This window comes from Penicillium taxi (genome assembly GCF_028828555.1).
Source record: "Penicillium taxi strain IBT 34144 chromosome Unknown utg000004l_segment0_segment0, whole genome shotgun sequence".
NCBI lineage: Eukaryota > Fungi > Ascomycota > Eurotiomycetes > Eurotiales > Aspergillaceae > Penicillium > Penicillium taxi.
The window spans coordinates 6118972-6142275 of record NW_026643206.1 but is presented as its reverse complement, the minus strand read 5'-3'; the positions used below and the strand labels follow the sequence as shown (position 1 = coordinate 6142275).

The window sequence follows — 23304 nt, the reverse complement described above, 5'->3', positions numbered from 1 at the left end:
TAGCTACCGATCGAGGAATATTCTCTGGCTTGGCTAATAATAAACAGAAAAGACCGAGTTGTACTACGATCAACTAGGCTTTGGGATTTTAGAGTCGTGTGGGAAAAATCAGCTTCTTCAAGGCGTCTGATGGCGACTTCTGACATCGCAATTTTTGAGTAACGAGTTGAAGTGCCTTACGATTACTATTCCGGTTTGCCATCAGTAAACAGTCTATGACAAATAAATAAATTAACCCAGTTCGACAAGCGTGTCGTGCTCTGCTCTACTGTACTCCGGATGTATTCCTAAATCTTGAATATTACCTTTCTTTGGGCACCTGATATAGTCATTCTCAAAATTGGCTTGACCAATACAGAAGAACTTTTTTGGGCCCCACCGCCAAGCCCTTAGCGCCAATAGATTATTAAGCGCGATTATTCAGGCGCGCGTAAAATGCTTATATGATATCAGTGTCTTGGCGCGTTTTCTCATATACGCGCCTACCGCCCTTTTGCAATTCTCTCTCCTACTGCAACCATGGCTTCATTCAGCACAGAAATTAGCGAGAATCGTAGAAAAAATCAAGAACTTTCAACTGACCAACGTTCTGGAATTCTTTCTGGCCTAGAAAATGGCGTATCTCCATCTAAACTCCCTACAACTTATAGCTGCAGGCGCCAAACAATCTATAAGACTCGCGATCGCTTTTTAGCCACAAAATTAACTCAACCTCGCCCTCGAAGTGAAGTCCTCCTATATCTAATGACGCCGCTAAACGATATCTTTATCTAAGTGCGTGTCGTAATCCATTTTATAGCTATATATGTAACGGGTCGATACCCGATGAGATGCCCAGTCTCTCTCCAGAGACTGCGCTCCTGGCACCTGTGTGGAACCGGACGAGCCATTACACGGCGAATTCTTCGTCCAAGAGGTCTTCTTAAACGACGCCGAAAGAATAAGATCCCTCTCGGCCCTCTTCTCACATAATAACAACTTCAATTCGCCCAAAAATGGCGTCAACGTGTTAATTAGCATAAGTGGATCTTTTCAGACGAATGTTCAGTCTAAAGAATTGTAAGGATATCTAGCGGATAAAGAATAGATAAGATGAAGCCAAGAAGGTCAATTGTATTCAAGACTGATTCTTGAGGAATCAGTCGTAGATCCGAAGAGGATACGGGTTTTTAACTAGTTAAGTGGTTATGTTTACATAATTTCCGCACTGTGGGAATACCATGACAATTATTCCCTCCTCCATGGTCGACAGTCCTCGGTCGACTTCTGCACGATTCGTGTTCGGGCATTTTGCGGACAGTGTTCTCCGCATTTGCGTGATAGAACTGGGAAACCTTCCAGAGGGAAAAACCAGTCCAGAGAACCTATGTCGGGGTGAATGAAAATTTGAAGTTGAGATGAGGGGTGATAGTGGGGAATGGTAATCGTCAAAGGATGCGAGAATTGCTTGTTTTCCGAAGGCGGTTCGTTGTCTAATCGCACTGTGTGTGTTTGTTTGAGCTTCCTTTGTGCGTATTTCTTTGAGGTCATGGAAGTTTCCAGAGTTGCCCTTTCATGATAAAAGCAACTTCTTCCCTTCAATTCATTCCTCATCTTCTGATATCCTGTTTCTTCACTCTCTTCCCGAATCGCTTCCGGAGTTTCTTTAAGAAGATGGCGGTTCCAGGTACTCTTGGAATGGCTGATACCGCACCGCGGCTCACAACACCAAAGAATTATCCTGTACTAGTGACATATACATCTTGTTTGAACTGCATCTCGGCTGCGGTAAATAGCTGGACACCTGGCTCAAGAGTGGTGAATATCGATTATAAGTGGTCGTCGACTGGTTCGAAAAGTTGTGACTTTTGTATTCGGCATAAACATGTGTGCCATCAGGTAACTTCATTATCCTTGAAAGGTCCGTGGTTGATTCGCTGTTGAACAGACTCCGTTCGGGATGCTTGGCGAAGCCCACCATTTTTTCGAGATTTTGAAGTGGGCAGAAAATACCACAGCGGCACTTCCGGCCGATATTAGCAAGGGGCTTTCTCATCCTGTCGGGAATCCTCTATCTGTTTCGGTGGCTATCCCATTGGGTGCTCGGGGCCCCATCGAGGCTAAAGAGCATACGATTCGATTGACTCTTGCGTTTCGTAATGCTGTGATTTCTCATTGTTCCGAGAATGGTTTGGATGTGGCTAGGGCTTTTCCGCCGAAGGTTTGGCAGCGATACTTTAACGTCACGCGTTCGAAATTTCGCCTGCAATTAGAGCAGTTTGCTCGGCCTCTCGCGTTTCCTATAACTTTGTGTCGTCTTAGTCCCGAGGAGGCTGGGTATAACGCCTGGCATACCGCGATTAAAGAATAATTTGCGAATGTCGCCAATATATGTGAAGTTACCGACGGTTTAGGTGTGGCTGTTGGTGATTTGGTTCGGAATCGCAGTACTCGTCATCGCCTTCCCAACTAGCAAGTGAAGGATTCGTTGGTGTTCCATGCTATTTCCTCCACTTCGGCGAGGGCGTCTCGACCGATGTATTTTCATTTTTGTGTTTGACGTTTTTGTTTTCGGAACTTTGTGATTAAGAATTTTGCGTTCACGTCCTGTTCTGGGATCCATTGGTTATATTCAGATGGCCAACCCCCAGCCATTTTTAGGGGACAATATGTGGACGCGATCCTATTAATCGTCGATAGGTTCACGAAATACTGTCTATTCATTCCCGTTTCTAGCATGATGAAGGCCGAGGACTTCGCCGAAGTCATCTATGAATACGTGGAATTGAAGTATGGATTTCCTGACGGAATTGTCTCTGACCGAGGCAGTATCTTCACAAGTTTTGGTCTCGAATCTGCTACCATTCGATGATAATACGCAGACTTTCTACCGCACATCATCCACAAACGGATGGACAGACGGAAAGAATGAACCAGATATTGGAACACTACCTTCGGTGTTTCGCCGGCGATGAACAAGTACTCTGGCCAAAACTATTACGAACCGCAGAATATGCATGCAACAACGCAGTGAATTCGACGACGAACTTGTCCCCTTTTGAATGCCTTTTGGGATACCGTCCGGAATTTCGAATGCGCGAGGAGTCGAACAAAACAGGCATTGAAGCACCATCCGCCCAGGACCGCATACATAAACTCCATGAGTTGCGCGAAAAAACACAGGAAAGCTGGCGGAAGGCCAGTGAATCGATTTCCAAATATTATAATCAACGACATAAACCGATGGAATTCCGTGTTGGCGATCTAGTCAGATTATCGACCAAAAACCTCCGCCTCAAATCGCTCTCCAATAAACTTAGTCCAAAGTTCATTGGACCCTTCAAACCCCTTGAAAAAGTCGGAAAACAAGCGTATCGCCTCGGATTACCAACAAAATACGACCGACTCCATAACGTCTTCCCAATTACACTCCTCGAACCGTGGAAGAGCCGGAAAGACGGCGAAACGACTACGCTACCCGAACTACAAGACGACATGGAATGGGAAATTGAATAAATCAGACGAATCAACCATTGACGACGAAACGCACTTCCTAGTCAAATGGAAGGGTTGGCCATCTGAATATAACCAATGGATCCCAGAACAGGACGTGAACGCAAAATTCTTAATCATAAAGTTCCGAAAACAAAAACGTCAAACAAAAAAATGAAAATACATCGGTCGAGACGCCCTCGCCGAAGTGGAGGAAATAGCATAGAACACCATGACAAGAACATATAATTCCGATACCTCGTGGGCCTGGGTACTATAATTAGAGACTCATTCAAGGCAATTCGTCAATTATAAAGCCCAAGTTAAGGATATTCCCAAATGGTTTAGGCTTGTATATGGATTGATGGCCGCTCGAAGTTAGTGGTGATGGAGAAGGATCCTTTAGCGAAATGTAAAGGTTACTCCACATGTTCCTATCTTCAGCCCTTGAAAATGGCCTTATTCCATACTATGAGGACGACGATGTGTTTCAACGGGATAATGCTAGGATTCATACATCAAAGGCTGTAAAAAGGTGGTTTAGATGCCAACGTTATCCATCTTGAAAAATGGCCCGCACGCTCACCCGATATGAGCTCAATTGAGCCATGCTGGTATCTTTTAAAGCTTCAATTACGAAAGCTCTACCCTGAATTAGTCGAGATGGGTGATACTGAGGAGGATAAGGCCTATTTTAAGCAGTGTATTTGTAAGTCTTGGGATGCCATTCCGCAGGCTACAATCAATAGCCTAATTATGTCTATACCCCGAAGATTAGCCTCTGTACGGAAGGCTAGGGGCTATTATACAAAATAACAAATTGAATTTAACTCTTCTATAATTAATCTAGCTGTTGGAATATGGAACAAAGTAGTCATGTGACCAAATCGTTACTTTATAATAGACAGCAAAACTAAGAATGAAACTTAGACTTTACAACCACTTCAGAAGGACACATAGATATCACAGGGGCGTGAAGCGTTACCTGTGATAGGTGTCAGAAGTGGGCGTTAGCCTCCCCTGTCATTGAAGAGCTATTCTACTTTTGGTACTGGTGTACCAACACTATCTTAATATATAATTATAAACCATTTCTATTAAGATGGCAGAGTTATTTCTTCGTAAACTAGAAATATATTTTTAGGTGGGTAGGGCTAAATTCCGACAAAAGTTTTACCACAATATAATTCAAAAGTAAATACAGTACAAAGTAGTTTTCCATCCGTCATCAACATCACAAAGTTAGAATGAATGAAATTGCTCTTTTCTCCAAGTTAATATCACTCTGTCATTATGACTTGTACCTCCAATTCCACTTGCAAGTGTCACTATCAGATGTAGTCCTGCTTACACAAAAACTGGCATACTAGGTCACCGACAGCAACAGTCAAATGAACAGCTCAAGAGTAGAAATCAAAGAAAAGAAAATTCGTAGGTGCTATTTGGGTCTAATTTAATTGCTCATACTTGTTTGTGAAAAGTCCAGCCTAATTCAACCGGCTTAGATCTTACCACGCTCCAGGAACTTCACGGGCACATCAACCAGCTTGCAGCGCAGATACTCCGCAAGATTCTTACCAAGGAAATCATAGGTCGACGTAGCACCCACACCACGATCCAAATGATCCTTCAACAAGAAGTGCACAGCTAAAATGTGAGGGAGCTCGAAACGGAATATCTCCTTTTCATTGCGGTCGTCTGCCAGAATTTCCTGGATCTTGTCCACAGTCAAGATGGACCGAAGCCAATCCCATTCATCGGCATGGCGGACAAAGAATCCAACGTTCGAGTCGGAGCTCTTGTCGCCAGACCGGGCCTGCACAATATAACCAATGGGAACACGTGTTGTGGGGCCGAAAGCGCTCAGGTCCACAGGGTCACGGGTTTCATAGGTGGGCTGGTTCTGGACAAACAGTTCTGTATCGGTGGGAGCGGGAATATCAACTTGAACACCTGCTGCCGGGAGATAGGTCACATGCTGCACCATGTTCTGGGGCAGTAATGTCACCCAGTATTCATAGTAAGGCTTGGGCTGACCCAGTCGGGGGTCCATGTGGAATGTGGCGCCTGGGTAACCCTGCATGACAAGATCCATAATCGGGCGAATGAAACGGCCGGTCTCCAGAGCTGACTTATCCCGAGACTGGGCGAAAACACGGAAATCGACGGTGGCCATTTCTTGTGTCTTCGGGTCCACTGGACATCTACCGGAGGTAGAGAACTTTAGGGTGTGGAACTTGGACTCATCCAGGATGGCACGAACTTGCATTTCGAGAAAAGCAGCCTTCTCCTCGATATCGAGACCGCACAGGAAGTAGTGAGCCTCAGCTTGGTATCCACCAAGCGCAGTCAGTCCAACCTTGGTGGTGGGAGGAGGCTTGCGGAAGCCGACGTTAGAGACAAAGACTCGGTTTGTTTCTGTCTGCTTCATCTGGATTGTGTCGAGGACGGCGACCACATCGGAGTGGTAGTAGTAGGGTCCCTGGATTTCGTACAGCAGCTGTGCGGTACAAGTTTCCACAGTCACGATACCGCCAGTGTCTCGGCCTTGCTTGCTGATATAGAATTCTCCGGTGGGGGTAATCTCAGCGATGGGGTAACCGATGTTGGCGGAGTTACCGGGCAAGGACTTGAATCCAGAAAAGTTGCCTCCAGTCACGTAAGTCGAGCATTCAATCAAATGTCCAGCAACAAACGCATGGGCAAGCTCGTGGTAAGAATCCCGAGCCCAGCCCCAGTGGAAAGCGGCACAGGCGATAATCGTAGAGGCGTCCGCGACACGACCGCAAATAACAATATCGGCTCCATTCTTGAATGCTTCGACAATTCCCCAGGATCCTAGGTAGCACTGCGCATAGATGGGCTCGTAGCCCCATTGGGAAAGATCCTGACCTATTCAATCAATCAGTACTGTCACAACCCTTGATGTTTGGTATCTCCGCTTACCAGTGGTCAAGCTCTTCAGTTTCTCCCCCTTCTTAGCCAGTTCCCGAACCTGATCGATCACTTCATCTCCACCAATCCAGGCGACTTTAAGGCTCAGTCCCTTTTCCTTGATCAAGCTCACGAGGGCATCGTGTAGTGCCTTGGTGTCACTGGCACCGGCATTAGCAGCAACCTTAATCTTCTTTGACTGGATCTGCTCAAGTGCGGGTTCGAGAGCCTCCAAGAAGCAGTGCTCGTATTCATCTAGGGAGCCATTCAGCTTGCCAGCAGCTCTTGTTGTCATGTTCATCTCTGACAGCCAGTCGCCGACAATGTATTGCGGCTCGTCATGCTGCACAATATCAAAAAGTGCAGGACGACGGTCGGTTGTAGCGCCCGAAGCCGCCGCGATTCGAATGGGAGCTGGGGTTGACATGTTGATCTATATTCACTGTTCCGAAGAATTTAATTTGTAGTTGGACTGTTCGGTATGTAATTGGTATCCGATGTTGTTCTGATCAATGTCAGACCGGGGGTAAACCTGGGCCTTTGTACCTATATAACTATTCATTGCGTCAAGTCGAATACGATGCGTAGAACTGCCATGACTCATGGCATGCGGTTCGTTAGCAACTACGAAGTTAAGTTGATTACCCTTGCAAAGACTAAGATCTCGTGTTCATCTACTTCCACAGAGTGGCAGGACCAAAAGGTGGCTTGTCGGATCACGGCTTCAAGTGCTATTGGATCGAAGGCTCGGACTACGCTCGGGGCATGACTCATGGCATGCGGGTTGGTCTCGGCAAGTATGTAAATGTTGGGGTAAACTAACCGTGCCGAGTATTCCGTACGGAGTACTCCATACTATGACGAAACTCCGAGTTTTTCGGGTAAGTGGAAAGATCCAGGGGCATGACTCATGGCAGACTAATTCAGGTTTAGCGGCACCCCGGGTTCCGGCCCTTTTTGCCGGATCGCATCTTCACGGAACTTCCCACCCATTATCATTTCGTCATAATTCACCATGAAGGATCACGAAGGCACTAGTTGGGATCGTCGCAGGCGCGTAAGGTCTGTTCATACTCTCACCGAAGAACAAATTCGACAGAAACGTGAAACAGACCGGCGTGCTCAGCGTGCTCAGCGTCAGCGATCGAAGGATTCTATCTCTACGCTCGAACAGCAACTGGCCCAGCTCCAGCAGCGTCACTACGAGACCAATCAAGAATTATCACTTTTACGAGAGCAAAATATTAACCTTCAATGCCTAGCGCAATCTCGAGCGACCGAAGAATCCAGTCCCTTTTCAACTGGATCGACATGTCAACCAATTACCTACCCGGTGATTGGTGCCCGCGACACTCTCGGAAGTCCATGCACTGACCCAGCCGCTGTGCACCTTATTTTACCGCCTCATGTTCCCCCTACTTGTCCTCTAGACAAGTTACTGCTTGATCTGATTGGCTCTCATCGGGACATGATCGCTCGGAATATCCCCCCTGACATAGTACTTGGGTTCCGCCAACCATGTGTCAAGGCCCTCATTGCCCCTGAGCAATACAAACACGCACATGTCGGTGTGGTCATTTCCGATATTCTCACCAGGTTCCCTGGGTTTGGCCAATTCGAGAGAATGGCATTTTTCTATATAATGAACTTAACAATCAAAGTGCGCTCATCGGTTCTTCTCGATGGCTTCGACTAACCTCGTCTAGTGGCAGACACTGGCCAGCAAGGAGCACTACTTAGCCATGCCCCGCTGGCTACGACCGACATTGACCCAAACCCAAATCCCGCATCCTATGTGGATAGACAACATTCCATGGTACGTCCCTTTAACTTCTCCAGGGGGAGGCCCGGTGATCTGACTGTTTTTACTGTCCAGGCCAGAGATGCGTGATGTGTTGATTGAGAATATGGAGGATCACACTCACCCAGAGTTCTCACCGTACTTCTCCTCTGAGGTCTGTATCAACTGGCCCTCGGATATTGACGAGGCCACGTCCAGCCAGGGCGACATGCTAATCATGAGTCCCACTTTCGAACGTCACATTCGAGATCTAAATAATTGGTCGATGTCTACAAGGTTTAAGAGTCGCTTCTCCATAATTTACGAATAGACGATACTATGTACCGTGCTCCTACTAGGTAGCGACTTAAAAATGAATTCTAGAATTTCTGCGGAGTTCTCTACAGTATGACAATATTCATCTAAAATTGTTCCTAAAACTGACGTGGCAAAATATAAATCTAAGAACTCTATTACCGAGAAAGTTCCCAAGATATACACCGGGGTCACTTTATGGTAAATCCAGTTAGGGCCACATTCCGAATGCAGTAGAAGGTTTTTTTGCCTGAATAGTCTTCGACCCAATTTTAATAAATGGTGGCATGACTCATGGCACGCGTAAAGAATCCAAACCCCATAGTAGTACCACTGGTCCACTTGTTTCGGGTCGGTCTGCGGGGTTACGGTTTCGGCTACTCGGAATTGAGATGTATAATAAACCATGGGGTATGATATAAGACCTCGTTTATCCATCTTGCTATTGAGAGCATCCAGACAGTTCTAAAGGTGGAAACTCGAGTTTCATTTCTTCAGTCCTTCCGCAGTTCTCTCCTAGTAATCATAACATGACCTCCTACAGCGTTCAAGACGAGTCAGCTCGCGTGCTGGATACACTGTTCAGCGACCCGAAGATTGACTTTCCCGAGTCCTTCAAAAAGGCTGCGAAGAAGGTGAAGTTTGTCGGACATCGTGACCCCTTCATCCCGACTCCCTTGAAGATTACAGAATCGAGCTCTGCCTTGAGCGCGTACACGGCTGCTGTGGCAAGCGCAATATCGGCGGATCGATATGGACTGGAATTGCAGGACATCGAAGTGAACACGTAGGTACCTGTCATTTTGTGAATTTATAATATCCGTCCTAAGAGGAAATAGTGATGTTGCCACCCTCTTTCTCATGTCTCTGGTTCTTGCCACCATCAACGGAAAGCCCGCGCTCGAAAACCCCAAGATCCGAGCTGAGATCGCCAAGGGTGATGTTCATGAGATGAGAAAGCCCATCCATCGCCAGTGCACCAATGTATATCAGACCAAGGATGGTAAATGGTACCACCTGCACAGCTCCATGAACGCTGCCCCGTCGATGAAGATGATGGGTGTACCCGAACAGGACGTCACCCACGATGAGGCCATTGAGATCTACAAGGAGAAGGTGGCTCAGTGGGACTCCGCCGAAATTGAGCGCGTGGCCAACGACGAATACCGCCAAGCCGGTGTCGTTTGTAATACTCCAGAGGAATTCTTCGCATCGGAGCACGGCAAGATCATGGGCGAAGAGCCCCTGTACACTTTGAAGAAACGAAATGCCCCGAGAAAGCCATGGCCCGAGACCAAGGACACCGCTCGCCCGCTGGCCGGTATTCGGGTGATTGACTTCTCGCGAGTCATTGCGGCACCTGTTATTTCCAAGGTCCTGGCAGCCCTTGGTGCCGAAGTTCTGAAGGTTACATGGGAGACTCTTCCCGACATCTCGATAACATGGCTTGATCTCAGCACTGGCAAGCGCGACACAAACCTGAACCTTAAGACCCCCGAGGGCAAGGCCAAGTTTGCTGAGCTGGTCAAGGGAGCTGATGTTCTGATTGATGGATATCGTCCTGGTGTGCTGAGCAAGTTGGGCTTTGACGCTGACTCTCTTCGTGCTGATAACCCCTCCTTGATCTACCTCCGAGAGAACTGCTACGGCTTCAAGGGACCCCTGGCATACCGCTCCGGCTGGCAACAAGTAAGCGACTGTGTTGTGGGTATTGCCTGGGAGCAAGGCAAGTTCTTTGGCTTGGACGAGCCAATTGTTCCTCTGCTTCGTAAGTTTTATAAATAGAGTTACCCACGCTGGAATCAGATTGCTAATCCTGTCCATAGCCAACTCTGACTACCAAATGGGCATTGCTGGAGCTGCTGCTGTGGCACATGCACTATACGCTCGCACCAAGGATGATGTGACCTTCGATATTGACATTTCCCTCACACAGTACAACATCTGGTACTACCGTCTCGGTCACCATGCCGAAGAGCAGAAGAAGCATCTCCTTAAGCTGCACGAGAATCACGGCCTTCGCCACTACCACGAGATCTTTATCTTGATTGAAAAGATGCATGCGGCCGTAAGGAAGGTGCGTCCTGATGCTTTTGAGCAAGAGGAATATTTCGAGACCATGAGTGGTAAGGACTGGGGAATTGAAGATGATGTGAGAGTTCTCTCTTTACCATTTACCCTCAACAAGTCCCGCCTCACATACGATGTGCCTTCTGGCATCAAGGGACGTGATAAGCCCGAGTGGCTGTAAGAGTTTGTAAAGCCTGAATGGCTGGTGTTTGTCTAGATAGTCTCGAGAAGTGAAGCTTTTGTTCTTATAAATTATATTTTGTTGATTACATACCGAATCTCTTGATTAGAGACAGCAACATAATACCTCGAAATAAACCACCATACTGTTCATCTATCAGAGCTCTGCTCTCCGTTTCCTCTACCTAAGTACTTAGCCGTCACATACAGCTAGAGAAATCAAAGTACAGATCAAGACTGTTCTCCAGCATCACTTCATAAATTTCTCCAAAAGTAGTTTTAGGGTATCATTGTCGACATTCGACACCTGCCACTCACCGTATTCCTTGACGGCTACATCTCTAGGGCTAGGAATTTCAAGTGAGCTCAAAGCCTACAAATTATCTGCTGTCTTCGGAAGCGAGATATCGAATCTGTGGGTGGTAGACTGTGAGGGTAATACATTTATGTTGGGTCGAAATAACAAAGATTGGTGCTTTCACGTGTTCCAAATGAAGGACTTTAATGCAAATCGACCCGTCGTTTATGAGAAGTACCATAATCCGAAGACTGGCGAAGTGCGTTCTTCAAGTGGAGACACCTACTCTGATCCACCAGCTGTAGACATCATTGTACTCAGCGCCCATATTGAAACGGCTGGCTGCGTCTTTCGGGGCGCAGCAGCCATTCCCTGTCGAGAAGTTGCTTGCCCAAATTTTCAAAGTAGTGGGCAACCGCCGACTTGAGATCGATTCACTTTGCGCTACAAAGTACGCTATTCAGATTATTCTTGCAACCTCTCTAAGGCTGAGTTTTCTGCAGCATCAAGTGATATGGTATTGGAGGTTTGGTCATAGACTTAGTCAAATACGTCCACTGTGAGAGGGTTAGGTGTGGAATTTACTTTCTGTGTTGCTTCACGAAATTATGGAAGCAATTTTCAAGTTTTTTTTTTGTAATCTTGTAATCGGGTAATATTAAATTTAAATTACACAAGGATTAAATGTTGCCATCAATTTAGTGCTGTCGGAATCCGTTTCGCATCAACGTTACCAAAGGTTGCAAAGCCGTTTGTCGTCAGATTGATCTCGATCTAATTGGTTAGATTGTCGCAATGATTCCTTATCCGAACCAAGATGAGTAGCCGCTTTCGACTCCACCGCAACGAAATGATAAATTTGGATAATCCATCTATCACGATTTACATTCACCCTCTCTAGCCAACTACAGCAGGATGTCGAAATTTTACAAGGATGAAACCCCCGAAGCGGTCCAAAATGCCACGGTATGGAAACTTGAAGTTATCTCACTTTGCACATAAGCTGATGATGAAAGGGGCTGCATCTTATTACATGCTCCACCCCTAATGGCAAGAAAGTCCAGATCTTTCTGGAGGAGTTGAAAGATATTTACGGATTGGAGTGGACAACCTCTTTGATAGATATCGACACTGATGAACAGAAGGAGCCATGGTTCCTAAAGCTGAACCCGAACGGTATGAACATGACCAAAAAAGCTTGACTTTATATTATCTTACCAAACATAATCCTATAGGTAGAATCCCTGTTCTCATTGACAATACAAGCGAACCGCCTTTCCCCATCTTCGAATCATCAGCGGAGCTACTGTATCTCCTTGATACGGTGGATAAGGACCATCACTTCGGCTTCTCCGATCCTAAAGAACAGTCTCAATTGATTCAGTGGCTTATCTTCTGGCATGCTTCGGGTCAACCTAGCCAAGGCCAACTTAATCACTTCGGAAGATTTGCTCCAATACAGATCCCCTGTATGTGGACCTTTCCTATACCTGTGCATTATCACGGGTATTATAGGGCAAACATCCGATTAATCAATAAATTTTTAGATGCCGTTGAAAAATACAAAGCCGAAACACTCCGGATTTACAATGTTCTCGAGCTCCACCTTTCTGGAGCCCTAAACGGTCAACCTCGCGCATATCTAGCTGGAAATGGACTTGGCAAATTCAGTGTTGCTGATATCAATGCTTATCCTTGGGTACGCGCATGGAAAAGAAGTACTATATCAGAAGAGAATATGGCCCAATATACACACTTGAAGGAATGGATAGAGCGGATTGGGTCCAGACCAGCTGTGCAGAGGGGAGTGAGTGATGTATACGATGAAGAAGTTCATCCTGAGCTACTTGTTAGTACTAAGATGAAGCATTCTTAATGGAATGAATATTTTGGCAGAGGGACGACTTTACTAAAGAGATGATTCTACAGCATAGCGGGGATATCAACAGAATTTCCGAAAATATAGTGCAGGGATGAGGCAACAGTCTGGCAGGCATCAGTTTTTAGTATTGTTTTTAATGATTGTAGGTATGACAGTGACACTCAAGTTATGCACTTTCGGAAGAATACTCAATTAACCCAATTATCCTGCATATATGCATTTCTGTAGTATAAAAGCACCAACATTCCCCCTGCTTGAAACGCAACAACACCTATCCCATGCAATATTATCCTCGTCTAAATCCAAAGCATCGTGCTTAATTCTCTCCACAGTTCAATACAACCCAAGTCAACATGAAGGTCTACACCACCCTTGCTACCTTCTCTCTGTTCTATACCTTAGCAGCAGCAGCCCCAATTCGTAAGTTAATTACAAGAGCCCCTCAACCAAGTATGGAGGAAACTCAGAATGATATGATTGCAGAGGACAAGCGTGGCGAGTACGATGTCACAATGAAGTGCGATAGTGCTTATGCCGATCTCGTTGACAAGCGCGAGGAAAAGCGTGGCGAGTACGATGTTACAATGAAGTGCGATAGTGCTTATGCCGATCTAGTTGACAAGCGCGAAGAAAGGCGTGGGGAATACGATGTCACGATGAAGTGCGATAGTGCTTATGCTGATCTAGTTGAGCGTGGGGAGTATGATGTGACTATGAAGTGTGATAAGGCCTACGCTGATCTTGTCGATGAGAATTAAATTGTCTGATGACTGTTTGGTGTATTTACAACACTGGAGATCAGAGAGTCATTGCACAAGAATTTGATGTTTAACGTAAAACAGGGTTGCTCGGGACACTGGGTTAACCGGGACAGCCAACCAAAATATTTACCAATTTACAACCTATACTTGTCATATCACAACAATGCCACTAATTCCCCCTCAAAAAATCTCAAAACTTGGTAAAACAGGAGGGTAGAGCTGAATTAGTTGTCCAAACTTTTAAACGATGGAAAATTCCCTTCAATTCGAGCTACTACTGCTGCCTACGAAGTCCCCCGTTCAACTTTGCATGCTCGAATGAAAGGTCGCAAAAGAAAGGCTATAGCTCGCCATTCCCGCCATAAATTCTCTGAAATAAAAGAGGAATTGATGGAACAATGGCTCCTTGATATGTATGTGAGAGAGTTTGCCCTGTCATATAAAATGTGTTGAGGTATGGCCAATCTAGTGCTCCGCGCCGGTGAAATCATCCCGTCCAACCCCCCTCCAAAAGTTGGTAAATACTAGGTTCCAGATTATATTGCGCGTGCCCAACCCCTAATTAATCGGAGGTCTCGTCGATTTAATATTCAGAAAGCGAAAGCAGAAGACCGTAAACATATTAATGGGTGGTCTAACCTAGTTCGAAATAAAATCTCAAATTATTGTATCGTTTCTGATGATATTTATAACTTTGATGAGACTAGATTCGCAATGGGTGTTATATCTTCAGAGTATGTTATATGCTCTGCAGAAAATCGTGGTAAACGAAGACTTCTACAAGCTGGAAATCGTGAATGGATTACTGTGATTGAGACAATTAATACTCAAGGTGTTGCTCTTCCGCCCTCTATTATCTTTAAAAGGCGCTGCTTTTTGGGCAGTTGGTTTAATAAATTGTTTCGTAAATGGGTTATTTACCCTGGCCAAAATGGCTGGACTAGCAATAAAGTTGGTCTAGATTTGGCTTAAACCCCATTTTATACCTAATATTACGCGCAAAGGCAGCTATATATTGTTGGTTTTGGATGGCCTCTACTCTCATCGTACGCCACAATTTGATGAATTATACGCTAACAACAAGATAATCTGCCAATATATGCCTGTTCATGCCTCTCCTTTTCTACAACCTCTTGATACAGGGTGCTTTACAGTCCTAAAAAGGTCTATGGAGGTCTGATTGGAGAAGAAATGCGAAAGGGTGTGAACTCAATTGATAAGGATGACTTTCCTGAAATCTACCATCGCGCACAAAAAACAACATTTAAAGCTTGTACTATATTAAATAGCTTCAGGAATACTTTTCAGCACCTTTAATGCCAGTCATGTATTAGAGAAGCTAGATATTGTTGTTCATAACCTTGAAATTAACCTTGAAAACGACCCACAACGACCTACTTCTTCAAGCAGTGCTAGTGACTCAAATCTGCATTAAAACTTCTCAAAAGTCCAAAAATCGAATTCTACAATCAAAAAAACTAGGAGTATCCTCTGGATCTTTAGATTTGCCTTTAAAGAGACAAATTTATTGGTCGCAAGATACACATACTCAGATAGCAGTTCGGATGACACTTATTGAAGACCGCGTTCGGAAATTGGAGGCTACTGCAAAAAGACAGATAAGAAAAGAACTCTAAGCAAGAAGCAGACAAAGTTTAGGGGCAATTTGCGCAGTTTGGATGAAATCCAACAAAGTATAGTAATTGAAGAGGAGGGTGGTGAAAGATATACATCTCTAGTGGACGCTCCTATAGAACCCGAGGTGAGGTTTCCCTTCCTGCTTTACCTTTTATTAGGCATGTTTTTCACATGCTCTAGATGCGGAACCAAAGGACATACCTAGTCTCAATGTCCTACGCTAGTTAAATAACCAGCTCTCATATATAGTTGCAAATGGGTGTCCCAGTGTCCCGAGCAACCCGGTTTCACGTTACACTATAAAACACCTCAAGCGCTGACTAATATCAGCAGTAATTGTAATACCCTAGATCTGCACTGCTTCGGATGCGCTGATGTGGCATGTTTGCAATTCTGCTGGACGGGACTTCATCTTCATAACAATTTTACATGCAGCCGCTATCGGAACACTTCCCCATACCTTTGATAGAGAAAGGCTGCCATATCATCCCTAAGCACTATTCTGACGGCTCTAAAAATTCTTCGAAGGTGTTGTAAATTTCTCAAAGATTGATGGATTTCAATATGAAGACCGATCAAGAGGTCCCTTTTATTCCTCTCTGTGAGGATCTGGACGACGATAATACGCCTAAGATCCGGATCGCAAGTTACAAAGGACACAGGAGGCAGTTTGGAATGATGCATCTGGTTGTACTGATCCAGGGTATTGCTGTCTTTCTGCTCATCGGTGTATTGGTCTCCTTACTTTATCGAAGACCAAGTGACAGAGAATGTAGCAAGGTCGTCTCACCGTATTGTATGTGAGCCAATACCTCTTGCTCTAAAATCCATAAAATATCCTCAAGAACTTTGAAAAGCCTAGCTGACCATATGCGCGGATAAAAGCTCCTCTTCTTGATCTCCCTGATTTGGTCAAATACTCTGAATACGACCTACCGTTATTTTTCAACGAGCCCTCTCCCTTCCGAGGACCCCCAACGCCAGAGAGAGAGAAATTATGGGAAGATACATGGCATAGTCAGTATCATTCAGGTGAATCTTTGTTAATTAAGCATTCGCTAATATTTCTCCTCGCAGTGGGTGTTATCAATGTTCCTGCGGATAAACTAACAGCCATGAACAAGTCCCAATCAGGATTAACATACAAACACGTTCCAACAGAGATTGGAGATGGATACATCGCGCAGGTTGAAGTCTTTCACCAAATTCACTGTGTGGTTTGTTTCCTTTAATCCTAATATCATTAACTGAAGTCCTTTACTAACCCGAAGCCGCTACATACAGCACATGTTGCGACAATGGGCATATAAGGAGTACTGGACAGATCAAGGTCTCCCTCTTCCTGGAGGCCTGTCTCCAGATTCAGAACTCTCACGGATGCATTTGGGTGAGAGCAATAGTAAGTTTAATGATTGAGACGGCAGCTAATACTTCATGATAGATCACTGCATCGAAGTTCTGCGTATAAATATTATGTGTAAGTGGTTTTAGTCCGTAGGCAGTAAGGGAATGTGAGCCTAATTTTGTATCTAGGCACCTCTGATCTTACACCGATTTTAGTCGAGCTCGATCCTAAGGTAATCTACTGGGCTTCTATAAAAGCCATTTGAGCTTACTAACAGGGATTCTTTACTAGGCGCCTTTCGGCGAAAGAGCAGACTTTCGATCGAATCACAAATGTCGCAATTTTTGGGATATTCATAAATATGTTAGTGAGCACACTGTTATGGCTTGATTTTGACTAGATTTGTAATTCTTGTCCAATCCAATACGGGCTGTCGCAGTCTCATAGTTACTCTGCATATTTTGAGGGCTTTCAAGGATAAGTAGAGCTATGTGGAACTCCAACATAGGCGGTTTAGGTCAAAAATGTCAAATATCCATCTATGCATTCTGAGAAGTCTGATTTCTTAACCACAACTAGTAATTATTAATTGTTGCGACAGCCGAGAAACAAGGCTATCAACAGACGGAAAGTATTTCGGCCGAAAAAGCTTCTGCCAGGACAGCAACTCTGGAACTAGATTAGTATATCACGGTATCCTTGACCGATATGCATTCATCGCAAACGACACCCCTGAGCGATGTGCATTCGCGACAGTAATATCCCGTCTTCACCGTCTCTTCTGTCTCGGACGAATGTTGACATTCGTCCAGGGCAGAGGGGCACCCATATACTATAAGTAGCTAGTTCTTTCATCAATGAAAAAGCAGACTTCACAACAACCGCAATATTCAGTATCGTAGAATCCACTACACCCGGTGGATTTTCTACGGTGTTGAGTAGTGGTTCGTTGGAGCTCACTGTTCTCAGTGACGAGCGACTAGCTAGCTACGCTCGCTAAGCGAGCGACATTAATTTCTAAACTTGCGTTAACAGAAGTAACTTGCTTTAGGGAACTTGATGCAGTGTGCTAGCTCGATTGGTATGCCCTCAGTAGCGATGCTTCTAGCTTCTATATGGAGCATATGTACTTTACCTCCTCAGCTTAGACTTTTGATCAACATCGGATTCGTACAGCGTATTTATTTATTCATCGAGTAACATATTGATTCATACTGTTCAACCTTACCTCTCGTATCATTTCAAGTAACCCTTAACAGGCTTCTCCCCATAACTTGGAGACAGCTTGGAAATTGGCACTGTTAAAACTCTTGTTTCTGCTAAGCGACTCTCTCCTCCACGGAAGTCCCTGGGATAGGCCATGATATGTTTTACTTTCTTTCAAGTTTGCTTCGAAGATAATAGCCATAGCCCATAATGATCCATAGTCCACACAATAGATAAAAAGCCCACCAAGTAGTTAAAAGTAGGAGACGCTAAACTGACTCCTCCCTGCCTGATTTTTGCCTGAAATCTCGGATTAAGAGTTATTCCAGAATCTGCCAGTCATTCTGCCAGTATCATGGAATAACTATTAATCCGGGATTTCCGGCCTCATCATAATTTCAACTTCAATTTTCTATCTCTGTATTTATTCCTGTATTCAGTTTGCTTTACATTCTGGTTTACATACTTAAGAATATATTTTACGGTATTTGATTACGTGTTTGTTTCAACGCGAATAAAGTATTCAATCTGAGCTAATAATACTCCATGTCAGGGTCTTCAATCTCAGGAATAAACTCAGGATCAGAATCCATATTTGATAGGAAGGGAATAAATCGTGTAGTTTGTTAGGTGTAAATCAGAATGTAAATAAGCGAGATGTGGATTTGTAAATATTATGATAGGAATGTTGTGATGAAAGAATATTGTGATTAAAGGCGGCCAAGCGGTAAATAAAGCGGTGTATAATAACAATTAGTCTGGGATTTCAAGCAAAAATCAGGCAGGGGGCAGTCAGTTTAGCCGCGAGGGGTCAGTTTAGCAATCTTCTTCAAAAAAGAAAAAAGAAAAGAAGAAAAGAAGCAAAATCAAATGCCAAAGTAAAAGCAAACGAGAAAGAACCTCAACGGAGGCTTTGGTCTAGCGCGCGTGCTATAAAGGCAAAGAGAATTTGGCGAACGGTCATATTCGATGGGTTGGCGGGAGCATTGACGCCAGTTTCCGAAAAAAATATACCTCGAACTGGAGTTGGGATAATTTGGTTGGGTGACCGAGGAAAGGTAAAAAGGACCAAGTTGGACCAATCAAACACACCAATGTATTGACATCCGGAGGAATACTTACAGTTGCTGGGCGATGCGGCGAGCGTTTGTGGGCAGAGGAGTGTACTGGACATCTCCACCTCCGCCTGGCCGGCCACGCGTGGAGAGAACTTCAGCTTCATCCAATTGACATTGGCGCATATCCGATGCTTCAGCCATTTGGAAGTCGTGATGCTGCAAGCTGTAGGTATTTTTCAACTCTAAAACTGCCACATATCGGCCTGGAGTGCATCTTCTTCTATTGATGTCATCCCAAAGGAACCACACGATATCGTGGCGGCTCCGGTCATTCATGTGCTCACTTGAACATACTAACCTGATTCCAGCTGGGCATATTGGCTTTAATGCAGTGTTGAGTGCATGTATTATGTGCACATTGACTGCACGGACGACATCTGCTTCTGTATGGAGGAGATGGGAGCCGTCCTCGACTGGCATCGAGCTTTGTAAGCCGGGAAAATTCCTTACCAGGTTGAAGTAGTGCTGAAACATATCGTTATAGGCGTTTGAGTTCTCTGATAAAAAGGTTGAGATGGGAGTGTATCTCAATGTTGAGCTTGAAGGCATGCCAACATCGCGAAAGCCTATTCCATTAGGCGTAGTCCTTGGAGCGGGTGACATGGGCAGAGCCGGAAGATTTAGGAAAAATGAATTTTCAATCGTGACTGCCATTAGATTGTCAGTGAGATGCGGTTTGAAACTGGAGGATAGGTGCTGTTAGTAAAGGTATAACTAGGATATTAGCTTTAAGAATGACCCTAGAGCTGGATTAAGCTGGATTGAACTGAATTGAACTGAATTGAAATAAAGGCTCTATAATAGAATAGATAGGATATTCAAGTAGTCTTATAGAACGAATCAAAATACCATTCCATAGACTAGAGAAAATTGAATCCAGTCAGTCTACTACAAATTTCACAAGTTAATAACGTAGGCGAACTCAAGAAAGAAACTTAGAAACACTTCAGGACCACATGGAGAAATTGAAATTGTAGCTAGTAGAATAAAAACTTGAAATGTCAATCTATCCTTTCTGAGGTCAAATCGTAGCTCTCCGACCTCCGACATGTATATTATGACTAAGCGTCGTATTTCAACTAGAGATTAGACATCAGACCCCTTCTCCTCTTTATTCCCAAATCTCATTTTTCGTCTCCTACTCTTATGATGTTTGGGATGTCAGGTTTGCAGACGGATATCTCCTAGCTGAATTGACCTGCACGTTCTGCCCGTGCTGCCTAGAGAGCCTTCTTCGTATCATTAGGTACTGTATATATAGATTACCTACCAGATCCTAGTCAATTTTGTGTGGAATTGCACTCAATTTACTGATGATCTTCATGCACAAACTTGGAACTCCAAGTTGACGCACCAAAACTGCTTTGGTTGTAAACACTTTGGAGCTCCTTCCTCTCGTTTAAAGACTAGAATTTCCAAATATTTGCGTATATTTGAGTCTGTAGAAGAGTTCTGTTGAACATAAGACCGCCTTTATTTCATGTATTCCTAAATATTTTGCATGCTAGCAATAGACTTTACCTTGCAGAGAGAATTATAAATGATTAACTTCAATCCTCATTGGCACCTCAGAGACCCGTATGAGATTATACCTAGGTATCTCGCTATTAACAGGCCACGAGTTCTCAGTTAGACGGTAAAATACACAAGAACCTTAGAGAGTGAGTAGTATCAGCCCTCATCCTGATAATCATCTCAAATGACTCAATTCACATTCTAAGCACTTGGGTTTAGAAAAGTTAAGGGTACCCATGTTGACTTCAGGTCATCTTAGGATGTTTCAGGATATTAAGGTCTAGAGCTGATCTATGGAAACTACATACTTTTAACCACCTAGAAAAAAAAACATATTAGAGAGCACAGTACTGCTAGCCGCCAATCTCATAACGCTACAACCCAAAACTAAACACAAGGAGAGGGAGGATTCAGAGTGGCAGATTGGAAGCAGATAGAAAGAAGGCCTTTAGGCTGCAGCTAGATACAATTGGCACTGTTGAAAAAGGTGTAGGAGAATCCAAGGACATGTTAAAGGAGAAGGTGTCTAATGTTGTACCTTGCCATGGAAATTCTCGAAACCTTCTGCCGGCACTATCTTAGACCGCCATCCTATCCTATTTAGTTATGACGTAAATAGTACATATGACTAAGCCGAATCCAGGCTTCGTAGTTATTTCGCGTCCAACTTCACTCACTACTTAACTCCGACTGCGTTCGCTGTTCCAGAAACGAAATTAAAATTACTCACTATCATCGAGATTCAATGGACTCTAATCCATTGGTACCGAATGTATCGGAATGTCCTGAGAGTACATTTCCATATGTCTCTGGATGGAAGTTCACAGTGCAACCCCATACTGCTCCTAGTCCAACAGAAGAGGGCTTTATACAAACCGAGGCTGAAATAGAGGAAAGATATCAACTTAGTCTGATTGATCGTTGTCTGAAGTACCCCCCCCCCCCCCCCCCCCCCCCCCCATTGCCTGGGAAGAATCCGTTCGATGGTTCTGAGGATTATGGAATAAATCTCGAAATTCTCAAAATATTACAAGCAGGTGACGGGTTAAGTGCCCAATTTTTCACGGACCGACTACTTAACTCAAACGCTCGATTTTCTGCTCTGGAAGACGCAGTCTCTGTTGCTCAGGAAGGAACAGTCCTAGTTGCTAAAGTTTTTGATCCCTTTTACGATGAGGATGACTACTGCAACCAATTTTCTGTTGCAGATTATCAATACTCCCATGAGGTTGACGCATATCGATTTCTACATGAGCACCAGGGCAAAGAAGTCCCGAGATACTATGGGTCCTACTCCTTGAGCCTATCTATAGATTCAGTACAACAACGGACCGTGCGATTAATTTTGATTGAATTCATTCCAGGAATAACCATGTCAAAAGCCCAGCCAATAGAGTTCTCGCGGCAAGCCCGTGAAAATCTTTTGAAAAGGATTATCGATCTTGAGAGTCTTATCTATGAAAAGGGGTTTAGACTGAATGATCTTCACCCCCGAAATGTCATAATCACTTCACAAGAGAGTGTACGCCCTGTGGTTTTCATTGACTTGGCTAATTCAATTGTTTTTGATAAACCGGATTCCAGCGACGACTCTGATTCTGTCGATCTTTCTGGTCATGATGTTGATGATGATTTTATGAACCAAATAAAGGCTTTGAGGAAAAACATGAAACTAGTACGACACCTCACTGGATACGTTTCACCCCTAGTCCGTTGGAGAGAGCAAGAACCACTTGGCCATGCATTTCACGATTGGCTTGGCGAAGAAATCTATTGCAACTATTGGAATAACTGGATTGACACTGAGTATGCTAGCACCTGGACAACTATCAAGCCGGAGATGTTAGCCAGGTGGCCAGTACGTGAGGGTCGGGGCGTCAAATTGCGAAGAGGACTCCCGTATGAAGAGTTCATCTTGAGGTTCAAGCATATATCATTGTGACTCACAATTTCATCTTCCGTTGTGATTGGAAGATAAATATTGCAAGTGTCAAGAATGTTCGTGTAAAGGGCTAAAGCCAGCCTTAGATTCAGACTAACTAGGTCACAAACTGTGTATACAATCCATGAAGAAACGTAAACAAATCGGCGTGGAATCGGATGACAGTTTGTCAAATGGCCAGTCCTATTTTAGTCTAGTCCACTTTATCAGTCAGCTTCCGTACACTTTTTACAGCAGTTAGATTTACTGCAAGTACACACATGTTTTGAGATCCGGAAGTCTTCTGATTGGTTCATATAATTCCACTTCCTCGCCCAAGTTGACAGTTATGAGCCCGGTTCGCCGCTGATTTACCCTGAGAGCCCCCCGAAAACGAAGAAGATTGGGAATTTACCCCTGAGTCAATCGACTTACCTCGTTTCCGCCATGTCTGGTGATATAAGACTGAAGAATGCTGCGCAATGACAGCATTGGTATAAAAGGGTGAAAGCCCTAGCGACTGCTAGTGGAGTCTAGGATTACTATAACCTAGAGCTAGGCGATGCCCTCCTGAAACTAGGACCAGAGCCAAATGATTACCCCGCGAAGCCAGAACTACAACCTCCTGTAGACGATGAAACGCGAAAAAATAATGAAGCTCTCCGTCAAGACTGGAGAGATGATGTGGAGGAATTCAAATCCCTTAATGTTAAATGTATATCGCGCCAGAAGGTCAATTGGCCATGAGTATTGCTGCTCATGTGGGGATTATAAGTAGTAAGAAGACTATTAGGAAGACTTGTGCAAAGTACCGAGTTTTGACAAGGCCTCAGAAGTGATCTCTTAGAGAACAGGGACAAACTTGGACTC

The 23304-nt window shown here is 44.4% G+C and overlaps 11 protein-coding genes across 11 annotated transcripts; 9 read left to right on the top strand and 2 right to left on the bottom strand.

Moving 5' to 3' along the window:
- Nucleotides 1–1939: 1939 nt before the first annotated feature.
- N7495_007187 (uncharacterized protein) lies at nt 1940–2350 on the top strand (the record flags this gene model as incomplete). The annotated part of the gene is made up of 1 exon (XM_057209838.1): nt 1940–2350. The coding sequence occupies one exon, from the start codon at nt 1940–1942 to the stop codon at nt 2348–2350; it is 411 nt and encodes a 136-aa protein (XP_057063612.1).
- Nucleotides 2351–3072: 722 nt separating this feature from the next.
- Nucleotides 3073–3495, top strand: N7495_007186 (uncharacterized protein; the record flags this gene model as incomplete). The annotated part of the gene is made up of 1 exon (XM_057209837.1): nt 3073–3495. One exon carries the CDS (start codon nt 3073–3075, stop codon nt 3493–3495), a length of 423 nt encoding a protein of 140 aa, XP_057063611.1.
- A 1477-nt stretch (nt 3496–4972) lies between these two features.
- N7495_007185 (acyclic terpene utilization AtuA family protein) lies at nt 4973–6832 on the bottom strand (the record flags this gene model as incomplete). Its single annotated transcript, XM_057209836.1, has 2 exons — nt 4973–6363; nt 6418–6832. The coding sequence occupies 2 exons, from the start codon at nt 6830–6832 to the stop codon at nt 4973–4975; spliced, it is 1806 nt and encodes a 601-aa protein (XP_057063610.1).
- A 588-nt stretch (nt 6833–7420) lies between these two features.
- N7495_007184 (DUF3425 domain-containing protein) lies at nt 7421–8516 on the top strand (the record flags this gene model as incomplete). The annotated part of the gene is made up of 3 exons (XM_057209835.1): nt 7421–8065; nt 8112–8221; nt 8282–8516. 3 exons carry the CDS (start codon nt 7421–7423, stop codon nt 8514–8516), a joined length of 990 nt encoding a protein of 329 aa, XP_057063609.1.
- Nucleotides 8517–9030: 514 nt separating this feature from the next.
- Nucleotides 9031–10751, top strand: N7495_007183 (uncharacterized protein; the record flags this gene model as incomplete). The annotated part of the gene is made up of 3 exons (XM_057209834.1): nt 9031–9287; nt 9340–10268; nt 10327–10751. The coding sequence occupies 3 exons, from the start codon at nt 9031–9033 to the stop codon at nt 10749–10751; spliced, it is 1611 nt and encodes a 536-aa protein (XP_057063608.1).
- A 490-nt stretch (nt 10752–11241) lies between these two features.
- N7495_007182 (uncharacterized protein) lies at nt 11242–11475 on the top strand (the record flags this gene model as incomplete). The annotated part of the gene is made up of 1 exon (XM_057209833.1): nt 11242–11475. One exon carries the CDS (start codon nt 11242–11244, stop codon nt 11473–11475), a length of 234 nt encoding a protein of 77 aa, XP_057063607.1.
- A 488-nt stretch (nt 11476–11963) lies between these two features.
- On the top strand, nt 11964–12924 carry N7495_007181 (glutathione S-transferase family protein; the record flags this gene model as incomplete). Its single annotated transcript, XM_057209832.1, has 4 exons — nt 11964–12014; nt 12065–12224; nt 12284–12517; nt 12596–12924. The coding sequence occupies 4 exons, from the start codon at nt 11964–11966 to the stop codon at nt 12922–12924; spliced, it is 774 nt and encodes a 257-aa protein (XP_057063606.1).
- A 359-nt stretch (nt 12925–13283) lies between these two features.
- Nucleotides 13284–13688, top strand: N7495_007180 (uncharacterized protein; the record flags this gene model as incomplete). The annotated part of the gene is given in 2 exon segments (XM_057209831.1): nt 13284–13350; nt 13369–13688. The coding sequence occupies 2 exon segments, from the start codon at nt 13284–13286 to the stop codon at nt 13686–13688; spliced, it is 387 nt and encodes a 128-aa protein (XP_057063605.1).
- A 2756-nt stretch (nt 13689–16444) lies between these two features.
- Nucleotides 16445–17064, top strand: N7495_007179 (uncharacterized protein; the record flags this gene model as incomplete). The annotated part of the gene is made up of 4 exons (XM_057209830.1): nt 16445–16546; nt 16614–16728; nt 16863–16906; nt 16966–17064. 4 exons carry the CDS (start codon nt 16445–16447, stop codon nt 17062–17064), a joined length of 360 nt encoding a protein of 119 aa, XP_057063604.1.
- A 1934-nt stretch (nt 17065–18998) lies between these two features.
- N7495_007178 (uncharacterized protein) lies at nt 18999–19418 on the bottom strand (the record flags this gene model as incomplete). The annotated part of the gene is made up of 2 exons (XM_057209829.1): nt 18999–19161; nt 19297–19418. The coding sequence occupies 2 exons, from the start codon at nt 19416–19418 to the stop codon at nt 18999–19001; spliced, it is 285 nt and encodes a 94-aa protein (XP_057063603.1).
- A 2467-nt stretch (nt 19419–21885) lies between these two features.
- On the top strand, nt 21886–22455 carry N7495_007177 (uncharacterized protein; the record flags this gene model as incomplete). Its single annotated transcript, XM_057209828.1, has 1 exon — nt 21886–22455. One exon carries the CDS (start codon nt 21886–21888, stop codon nt 22453–22455), a length of 570 nt encoding a protein of 189 aa, XP_057063602.1.
- Nucleotides 22456–23304: the final 849 nt, after the last annotated feature.